The sequence below is a fragment of the Temnothorax curvispinosus genome, unplaced genomic scaffold (genome assembly GCF_003070985.1).
Source record: "Temnothorax curvispinosus isolate PA1 unplaced genomic scaffold, ASM307098v1 QBEX01016545.1, whole genome shotgun sequence".
NCBI classification, from domain to species: Eukaryota; Metazoa; Arthropoda; class Insecta; order Hymenoptera; family Formicidae; genus Temnothorax; species Temnothorax curvispinosus.
Genome location: NW_020226325.1, coordinates 26,556 through 36,484, shown reverse-complemented (window position 1 = coordinate 36,484; position 9,929 = coordinate 26,556). Strand labels below are relative to the sequence as shown.

The window sequence follows — 9,929 nt, the reverse complement described above, 5'->3', positions numbered from 1 at the left end:
TCCCACTTTACATCGTAATGTTTTATTGCTGCTGTTATACAATTACAATAATCTGCACTTTTTTTTTTATCAGGTAATGCGTGTAACATAAATATATGTAATGGCAGAATTAATAATGATACCATTAAAGAACTTTTCGCCATTGCAGAACGGTGTGTGTATGTTTACAAAGTGCGACTTATTGTCGTATGGTTGTTGGACATTTAGAATAAAATGTTCTCTGTCTTCTTTTCCTGTTTGTACCCGACTGTAAATTTGTGAAACCTTCACACGGCAAACGCGAAGGGTCGAAATTCCTAGAAATATATCATTCCTCTATACATCGCATTACAATTTTTTTTTTGGCAAAGTATAAAAGTCTTAATTATTTTATCCTAGAGAAGACATCCTTTTGGAATCCGTTTCAGAATTGATTGTGTGCCCATGTCGGGCTGCTTCTCTCATTGTATCTTAATTTTAAGTCTCGCGGAAGAGTCTTGGTTCACGGTACTTCACTCTTTGTTGAGTAATTACTATTGAAATCAGACCTTCGAGAGAAATACGTTGCTTCAAGTTTCATCAAATTGCAGTTTTCCGGCCTTTATATTCGAAATGCTCTCAGATTTCTTTAAATTTTAGTATTTTCTTTTCTCCAATGAGCTGCCGCAATAGCTCTCAAATGAACAATGTCCTCTCTTAGTTTGACGATTGTTGTCAAAGATTTTGTCGCTACCGATTTATCGTGTCCTCTCGATATGTCATCCCGATATCTAGATCCGATAACATGGATGACAGACACTTCGCCATATCAATATATCCTTGTCTGAATCTTATCTTCTATAATCTTCTCCGTTCACTTCCGGGAACATCGTCACAAGTAATACGTTCTTTGATTAGGAGAAACAACTTTAATGCATGCAATCGCTCTTCTTGATCAGACTTAAGAGGCGGATTAGCATCTGGATGCCATCCCGGTAATTTCGATCCAACTCGTTATTCTCTCCCGGAAAGACGTGCGTGAAGTCAATCATCCTCACTCTGACCCACTTGCACTTGTCCACTGGAACATCATCATCCTTCGTAACATCGTTCGTGCACGAAAATGAAAAATGGCTCGGGCTGGATCGACATAACCGGTCCACATTGGCATTCAAGTTGCAAGATTTGCTCTCATTAGGTATCTGCTCGCACGGCATTGACACAGGCTCGCTCATACTTCTCTTCATCCTTGATTTGAACATTAAATCGTTCGTTCCAGATGAATACTGGTTAGGTACTTTACAGGGGACTGATCCACATATCATTTCTTTGACTTTCGGCACTGAATGGGGGACAGAACTATCATCTTTCAATGGACAATGCTGCCGTAAGTGTTGGGCGTCGTAGGCGACCAGAAGTGAGCTGGAGTAGAAACGATATTTCCGCTGCATGTTGAAGAGCCGCTCGATCTTGTACAGATACGTCAAGATTTCGGAGACCAATTGCCGACAGACTGGTTTTCCAGGTATCAAGTTCAAGAAGTCATCCAGCGCTGCGTGAAGACAAGAAGAATATTAACACGATTTCGAAAAATGGAAAGTTCAACAGTCTTATCACTAGATTAGATTAAAACACATATTAAAGATTCTCTTTTCTTTTTGGTCATGTACCCGAGCTAATGTTTATTGTTAAGATTCTAGAATGCCGATGTAAAATTATCGTTTGGTGATAATATGATTTACTCTGAATTACATAAATAATATTTTAAAAAGAAATAAAATGGATTGCGATACTAATTATACTTTTTTATTCCTAAGAAGATATACTTTTTCTGACATAACGGAATAGCTTTTATCAATGTTTTAGAATTAAAACTTTGTCCCTCATTCATTAGTATCAAAATTGGAAGGTATAATAATCTCGATTTGTGATCAATGAGTTAAAAGACTTAACTTTAACCTTAATCGAAAGCAGGCTATCCCGGTTATTTAAGAATATTCACCACCCCTACGTCCTGAAATAGACTTTTAATACTTGGATTCAATTGCATTGAACAGTTATTCGTTTTTTTTTCTTTTCTTATCAATTTCGTATGTCTTCTAAAACTCTAAAGCAGATACCTTCCACGACGCCCGCGACACCGAGTTGCTTGCCATAATCTCTGTCATATTTCCTTAATTGTCCGGTTAAGACAGAATATACTTGATAACCTGTTATACAAAAACCATAAGTACGCTTCGATTCGGCATACTTGAGTTCTTCCGTTCTCCTCTTCTCTGGCGTGGCTAAAGGGTCCCACGTGCGAGAACCAATCTTGATATCTATCACACATGGCTCGGCCATACCCTTTGTAATATTCCTAAGCATGAGGAATTTCGTACCTGTTATCGGACAAAACGGTTTAGTAAAGAAAAGATATCTAGATAGAGAATATACTTAATCATCCAAATATTATATTCACATCTCACGCTCGATTAATTAATTCTTATATTACAATTACAGATAATATGTAAGTATATATATAAGTTACATACATATATATCATCTATACATATATATATACACATATATTATATATACGCGCACACGTGATATACGGAAGTTTTGAAAGAGTTAGGTTCTATTTCACAGTTTATTCACAAGGTCATCGTATCACATTTGCGGGCTGTGTCAAGAAAATCCTTACGGTTATTAAAGACACGCAGTTCCGTGGTGCCGTAATAACGCGGAACGAATTTTTTTAGCTCCGTTGCGACGGGATCATGAGAATTCTTCAAGTTTTCGTAGAATGCAATTTCTCTCTCGCCAAGGATCACTTTAGTCGCCGGTTTCAGTATACGGCCAGTCCGTGTGCATACCAGCATACCTGCAATCACGAACAATCCTTTATGAAGTTGTTCAATAAACACACATGTTTATGTACGCAATCATAATTGTATTCTATCGTTATAAAATATTAATAGCTTTGTATGTTTTTATTTTAGAAATCAAACATTCTGCATTAAGCAGGAAAAGCACCGCTTCGTTTTGGCTTCAGATCAGCACATTGAAAATAATATGTAGAAGGTAGATTGACCTTGACTATTAAGATGTATTTTAAGCATGTATAGATACATGTGCAGAAAAGAAATTGGAGTAGAATAAAAAATGTTAATTTAATATCAAGCTAGATGCAAATAAATCAAGCCAATTTCAAAAATATCTCAAAATTTTCGAATTTTTGCTAATAAATATAAATATACATTAAAGATAAAAGTACGTTTAATATTTCAAATTCCAAAAATATTTCGGCAATTCGGTTTTAACATAAATTTTTTTTATTAAGCGGTCTGATAGATCATGGCATACTTTCTTTGTAAACTTTTTGAATTTTTGCAATATCTTCAAAATTGAAGAAAATATAGTACACGACAATGCGCTGTGATGTCATTTCTTATATAAGAAATGACGTCATACCCTTTGAAGTTGCCGTCATCAAAGAAACTTTAGCAAGCTATAACTTTCTCAAATTTAGGTTTTTTTAAAAAATTCAAAAAGTACTAAAAATCGGCTTAGATTCTCTACATTAATTATGGATACCGCTTAATAAAAAAAAAAATGTTAAAACCGAATTCTAGCAAACTTATCATCTTTTTCTTATACATTTTAATTATATTTATGCACTTTGCAAAATGTATTTGCTGTTTTACGCATAAATTTGTAAATAATGTCATTCATCCAATTTCAAATATTAATTAAATCAAATTACCGCTTACCAATAGTTTGTTTCTCGCCACTGAAGGGATGACCGGCTATTTGGCATTCCAACGGTGTCATCTCGCCGGGGAACATGCAGCCGGATGGCCCGGGAACCGCCGCACTGTCCCACTGTATATGCGGCAGCTTCTCGACATCGTCATCCGGGTCTACGGTCGTCATAATTAAACGGCGGTTGCGCGACGGTGATTATCTCTGTAAATTAAACAGTCGCGCGATCATCGATAGATCCTCGCTCGCAGGCCAGTCTATCGCGCCAAGTTTCCATCTCCCAATAAGCGGTATAAGCACGCGAAAAATAATCCTACGTTATCGCGCGTTTCGTTACCCGCGATACCCTATGCAAGACCTGTTCTTCGTGTAACCGCGCTACGTTAAAAAACTTTTTGCGCTTGAAACGAAACGTTGATGGTAAGAAAAATAACAAGAAGGCAACGCAGGAGTTTGGCCGACGAATAACAGGCCTATTGTTTCGCCGTTACAATCTGAAGGCTGTTCTGACGAGAAGGGGGACAAAAAAGTTCGTCCTCGAACACGTCTACCTTTTCCCTTTCCTCGCCAGTATTCGCGCACCGGGATTAAAACAAATTGTAATTATTAGATTTTTATTTCCACGAATACATTCGCGCGAAAATCCTCGCGCCGCGATACGCGGTCGAGTCTGCTCCTCTCTTTCGCTTAATCTCCATCTTCTCTTATCTCTTTATCTAATCCTCTTTAGTTTATTCTTCCCGCCGACAAACGTACGCGCCGTCCGTTATTATCGTGACGACGCAAAATGATAAGGCAACGATTTCTTTTCTTTCTTTTAAAAAGCGACGGCGGGTCTTTCCTCGAGCTTCTCGAAGGCAAATGCGACGGGCAGCGATCGACCTCGCGATTTCGCTATTTCTGCCGCGAAAAAATTCCTGCTTTGTCCTTCGCCGCGCTACACAGAGTGCTCCGTAAATACGTCCCGCCTTCTCGCGATCGACGATCGACGTCGATCGGACTTCTTCCGCGCCCCTCGGCGCGTTGAAGCTCGCTTTCCCTCTCGACGTCTTCTTTTCTTCTCGCGATGCGATTCGACAGGTAGATCTACGGATCAAACGCGCGAACGATTGATGTCCATTTCTATCAACGCAGGTTAATTTGAATCTTGGTTCATTTACCTTTCATCTTTTTCTAGTTCAGAGTTGGAAAAAGATAGAAAGTAAGTTAAACCGAGATTAAAGTTAATCTACATTGATAGAAATGGACACAAGTCGCATCAGCGCCGGAGGCTCGCGAGAACCTTCCAAGTTCAGGCTGCGTTCGAGGAGCGCGCTATTTGGCTTATTTCGTTTCCTCGTTTTACACCTAATGAGCGATAAAGATAGGACTGATGCAATAGCGTTAATAGCGCGCTCCCCGAATGCAGCCTAAACGGATCGCGCGGGCCTCCGCCGAGTACGAAAGAAAAAAACCGCCTAACCTCACTTTTTTCTCGTCTTCCTCGCCGTTCCTCCTCGGTCGCTCTAATCCTTCGCGCCGCTCGCGGGCACGCTTCCGCGTCGAGGCAACGAAAGATCAACTCCTGACTCCGGTCGGTTGTTACCCCGATCTCCGTGTGCGCGCTGAATATAACCTAGACGACACGAAGACGCGCGAGAGTCGCACGTGTGTTCCCTCGCCGGGCGAGTATCCCGCAGTTCTCGCCGGATAATGAACGACCGCGGCTTCTCGACGATTACTGCACAACGTCGCGTTCTTCGCTTTTCGCGCGTCCGCTCCGCCTGCTCTGCTCACGAAACCGTTCCGTTGTGCAGGTTGTGCTTTGTGCGTGTCCCTCCTCGACCCTCCGTTCCTCGCCGCTCGCCGCTGTCAAGGCGCTCCGTCGCGCCCGTGGCGCCACCTGTCGCGCACTCTCACTTTAAAGCCCTTGTGTCCACGTTGATGCGGGAAATTGCTCCGAGATCGCCGAGATCTCAGATGGAGAAAAATTAACCAATCACACATTTAAACAATTCGACAATTGAGCAATTTCTAGACACACAAGGTTTAAAGGCCCGCCCGCAACGAGGGCCAGGAGTCGGAGCTCGCGGAGGAGCGGTCTGAAGTCTGCTGCGAGTCGCACGCGATCGGGCGGCGGCGCCGCGATCAGTCCGCCTTCGGTCCCCGTTTTGTTGTCGTATGAGTAATGTTTGGCCACTGAGTTGTTTTTCCAAAGCAGATTTTTTGTTAAAAAAAAAACCCTTGGTTTTGCGAGTCGCTCGCCGTGGAGCGCGAGGTGCGAGAATGCTGCCGAATGCTTCGCGGATCTACCCCGCAGAAGTCCGCGACGAGTAGAGGCTGGCGAAGCACCGCCGTGCGACACGCTCGCGATTGAGGTTAGAATCCGATAACCCACTTTCCGCTCTTGTGCCCTTGTGGTCGCTCGGCGCACCGTTGTAATCGTGTCCTTCGTGCGTTCGCAACGAGACGAGTTGAACCCGATTTGGGCCCTGATTCCGTTAACTTAACTCCCTTTCAGTGGGCGCGCGGAGCATAAATTACACCCCACATTATTTGCGCCATAAATATCAAACCAATTAATATTTTTTGTTTACTGTTTAATATTATTCATCATTGGACATATATCTTGAAGTATATTAACAGGTGGAAACTTTAATTTTAATGGTTTTTCTATAATAATCGTTTCTGTATTGAAATGAGTCCAGAACATTCATTTTTATCAAGCTGTTGTGGGATGTAAAATACATCCCACGCGCCCATCGCTCTCTCTGTAACTCTTGACGACAGTGTCGTTATCGTTATATCGTCGTGGCGCAGCTTTTTTACCATTTAAGAATTACAGAATAGTTTATATTTCCTCAAACCTGTTGCCTCCTTGAGCGGTTACCTTTCCTGACTCCAACCTTCTTTTTCCAGTAACCCTCTGTCAGTATTCGTGCCTAATTAATCATTAGTCCATTGTTACAGATAACATCTCTCTGTTAAATGGTGATTATCGATGCCATGGAGAGAAGGATAAAGTTGAAAAATCTGAACAGTCACATAACGTGCAAGATATGTCGGGGATACTTGATTGACGCCACTACGGTTACCGAATGCTTGCATACCTTCTGCAAGAGCTGTCTGGTGAAGCATCTGGAGGAGAAGCACACCTGTCCGACATGCCAAATTGTCATACACCAGTCGCATCCGCTTCAGTACATCAGCTTCGACAGAACTATGCAGGATATAGTCTACAAATTGGTTCCCGATCTTCAAGAGAGTAAGAACTTTGTTTCGGTTTTCGATCTCCCTTTCTCCAAAAGCAATTTCTCTTTTCGGCTATTGACGGAAATGTTATTTATTTCAGACGAGATCAAGAGGGAGAGAGACTTTTACCGAGCCAGAGGTTTGTCTTGTCCCAAAGATATTTTACCCAACGCTGGCGAAATCGAGGAAGAAAAGGCAAACGCGGATGCACACGCGGAATCGGATTATCATCGTACTGACGAACAGGTAAATCCAGCGTCAAGAACACAAGTTTACGAGATTGGAATATTTAATCAGGATTAAAACTAACGCGTCAAATTGGCAGGTTAACGTATGTCTGGAGTGTACAAACTCGAGTTTAAAGACTCTAAAGAGAAGGTTTATCAGATGCTCGGCTCAGGCTACGATAACGCATATGAAAAAGTTTATCGCCAAGAAGGCTTTGAACGGCATGGAAAAATATAGAGATGTAAGTATAGCTGGCGACAATACGAAATAACATCAATGTTGTCATTTATTAATTCGCCTTTATTTCTCCGCAGATCGATATTTTGTGCAATAACGAATTATTAGGTAAAGATCACACGTTGAAGTTCGTTTACGTGACGAGATGGAGGTTCCGGGACCCACCCTTGAGGTTACAATATAGATCGCACATAGATATGCAAAACTAACCCCTCCCACAATCGAGATGTACAAAAATCACGAAGGATCTGTTCCTCTATTCGCACATTTTTCTAGTTACATTTTTATCTTAACTGTTGTAGTACTTAATTCTACGTTTATCCGCAAAGTATTTGTGTGGAGTTTTAGAAAATGATATTAATTATGCGAAACAGGGTGATATGTCGAGATGTGTTATTCGATAACAGCGGTATCCCATTATTGCTATTGCGTATTAGGAATAACGGGACTCCTGTTGAATTTAAGGATCATTCTTGTCATGTATCATAATTGAATTATAAGATATTGTCTTTATAGCTAAAGATCAATTTACAAATCAGGATTTTTTCAGTAGCGCATACTGCATGTAGCGCGCCGATGATATTTGAATACGATTTATACAGGGAGGCGTCGTGAGACGTTCTCAAAGGAAGCGGCAATCTGTATTTCTAATTCGCGGCGTGTAATACGGATCGTCTTTCCTCGTAGATATTCCATTATTACCGCATCGTACGGATTCTGTGCCTGCGCGTTAAGTTCCGGCGGACCATCTTTCCTTCTAAATGTGCAGAATCTCGACGAACCGAGTGAGAACTTGCCAACGCTACTTTTGCGCTACGCGAGACAGAAACCTCGGATCCTCATTTTGTGAGATCGTGCATACTTTTTATAAGCGCATACCCCCCCGCCCCCTCCCCCCACCTTTGTACATAGAATATTTTTGACAGAACGCGAACGACATTGCATCGTAGGGATACGCAAGCTTTGTATTAGATAGATGAAGAAAGAAATCTGGGTCTGAGAATGATCAGGCCCTTTTAACTTTGTATGTTTATGCGCCGTACATATTCTAATCGCGTCTCAAGTTTCCCTCGACATCAGCTCGCGGTTAGGAAAGAGAGCGAGAGAAAGAAAGAGAAAGTATATATTATTCTGTGGCGAAATATTTTCAGGGGATTCGCCCACCGAGCGAGCGGCGTGTCGAGCGAAATGCGTGGCGCGCGTCGCTTTTGTAGTGAACGATCCCGTTTCATCCGACGGTCGCTCGACGCGAAGGGCGAAGGGTGTGATTGTATATAAACGTTAGAAAAATCGAACGCGACTCCGCGCGAGGTAGCGATGCCGCAAGAACGCTAGAGCTTGTACTTGTGTATGCGCATCTTCATAAATTATTGAATAAATATGTTTTGTACAGTAACGTTTTCGTACGTCGTCGATTCGGCGCCCGCTGCTCACGGCCTTTGACCTGAGAACGGCCGCTTGGGGCTACTTAAACATTCCAGTGTCGAAAAAATAAGAGGCTCGCGTCGCAGTAATTTTAATATGCTTCTTTTGTTTTTTCAATATTTTTTTCGTTTCTCCTGACTTTTTTCAGAAAATGTCTAGTAAATCAATATTAGCCCAGTCAATATTATAGAGACATTTAAATTGAATTAATTCCGGGAAGCAAATTTTTTTTTTTTTTTTTACTGTTTTGGAGGGTCATGGGTAGTCTAAAACCGGATTTTCGGGATTCTAACCCTGGAGCGTTAGCCGCCATTTTGATTAGAAGGGTGATTTTGTAAATATCTCGCTTATTTTCAACTTTAAAATGAAAGTGGTAATAACCAAACTTGTAGAAAATTTAATACTCTACAATTTTGGTCCTTATCATTTTTCACCTAGGATCGATATTTTGGGTCTTAGACTCAAAAGTGGGGGGGGGGGTGAAATTTTATTATTTTTTTTTATTTTTTGAATTTACTTGGTATAATGAAAAACATCTTTTCCACATCATCACGGGGGTAGAGTTTATGGCGCGTTTATTCAAAAAATTAAAAAATAATAAAATTTTACCCCCCACTTTCGAGTCTAATAAGACCCAAAATATTGATCCTAGGTAAAAAATGATAAGGACCCCAATTGTAGAGTATTAAATTTTCTACAAGTTTGGTTATTACCACTTTAACTCTAAAGTTGAAAATAAGCGAGATATTTACAAAATTACCCTTCTAATCAAAATGGCGGCTAACGCTTCAGGGTTAAAATCCCGAAAATCCAGTTTTAGACTAATGACCCTCCAAAACAGTCAAAGAAAAAAAATCGCTTCCCGGAATTAATTCCATTTCAGCGGTTTTTTCGGGCTCTATTGACTGAGCTATATACACACACTATCCTCAAATACGGATAAATTATAGAACAATTTAAAATACGCAATATGCAATTAATAACAATGACTTTTAATCGGAGTGTAAAAGTAGACCCAGGTGACCGTTTATGCAAAAAAAGACTAGGCGCCCGTTCTCGGGTTGAAACTATTTTTAACACTTTTATCGGACGCGTTTGCGGGA

General features: G+C 41.0%; 2 protein-coding genes across 6 annotated transcripts; one reads left to right on the top strand and one right to left on the bottom strand.

The window, feature by feature from the left end:
* On the bottom strand, nucleotides 1–5,524 carry LOC112466779 (inositol polyphosphate multikinase-like). 5 transcript variants are annotated; one of them, XM_025035096.1, is made up of 6 exons: nucleotides 5,168–5,524; nucleotides 4,257–4,791; nucleotides 3,714–3,909; nucleotides 2,645–2,824; nucleotides 2,079–2,339; nucleotides 888–1,510 (listed from the first exon to the last, which is right to left on the bottom strand). In XM_025035096.1, exons 3-6 carry the CDS (start codon nucleotides 3,874–3,876, stop codon nucleotides 888–890), a joined length of 1,227 nt encoding a protein of 408 aa, XP_024890864.1. In that variant the 5' UTR covers nucleotides 3,877–3,909; nucleotides 4,257–4,791; nucleotides 5,168–5,524. The 5 variants fall into 5 exon arrangements, with proteins under 5 accessions (XP_024890866.1, XP_024890864.1, XP_024890865.1 ...); XM_025035097.1 differs by having other exon boundaries at nucleotides 5,173–5,524; XM_025035094.1 differs by lacking the exon at nucleotides 4,257–4,791.
* A 327-nt stretch (nucleotides 5,525–5,851) lies between these two features.
* On the top strand, nucleotides 5,852–7,660 carry LOC112466781 (polycomb group RING finger protein 3). The gene is made up of 5 exons (XM_025035099.1): nucleotides 5,852–6,062; nucleotides 6,655–6,949; nucleotides 7,037–7,182; nucleotides 7,262–7,405; nucleotides 7,479–7,660. The coding sequence occupies exons 2-5, from the start codon at nucleotides 6,673–6,675 to the stop codon at nucleotides 7,608–7,610; spliced, it is 699 nt and encodes a 232-aa protein (XP_024890867.1). The 5' UTR covers nucleotides 5,852–6,062; nucleotides 6,655–6,672; the 3' UTR covers nucleotides 7,611–7,660.
* Nucleotides 7,661–9,929: the final 2,269 nt, after the last annotated feature.

Coding starts and splice junctions, on each gene's coding strand:
- LOC112466779 (XM_025035096.1), bottom strand. CDS start 3,876: ATGACGACCGTAGACCCGGATGACGATGTCGAGAAGCTGCCGCATATA. Junction 2,825..3,713: donor TGGCGAGAAACAAACTATTG/GTAAGCGGTAAT, acceptor TCGTGATTGCAG/GTATGCTGGTATGCACACGG. Junction 1,511..2,078: donor TGTCGCGGGCGTCGTGGAAG/GTATCTGCTTTA, acceptor GTCTTCACGCAG/CGCTGGATGACTTCTTGAAC.
- LOC112466781 (XM_025035099.1), top strand. CDS start 6,673: ATGGTGATTATCGATGCCATGGAGAGAAGGATAAAGTTGAAAAATCTG. Junction 6,950..7,036: donor GGTTCCCGATCTTCAAGAGA/GTAAGAACTTTG, acceptor TATTTATTTCAG/ACGAGATCAAGAGGGAGAGA. Junction 7,406..7,478: donor GCATGGAAAAATATAGAGAT/GTAAGTATAGCT, acceptor ATTTCTCCGCAG/ATCGATATTTTGTGCAATAA.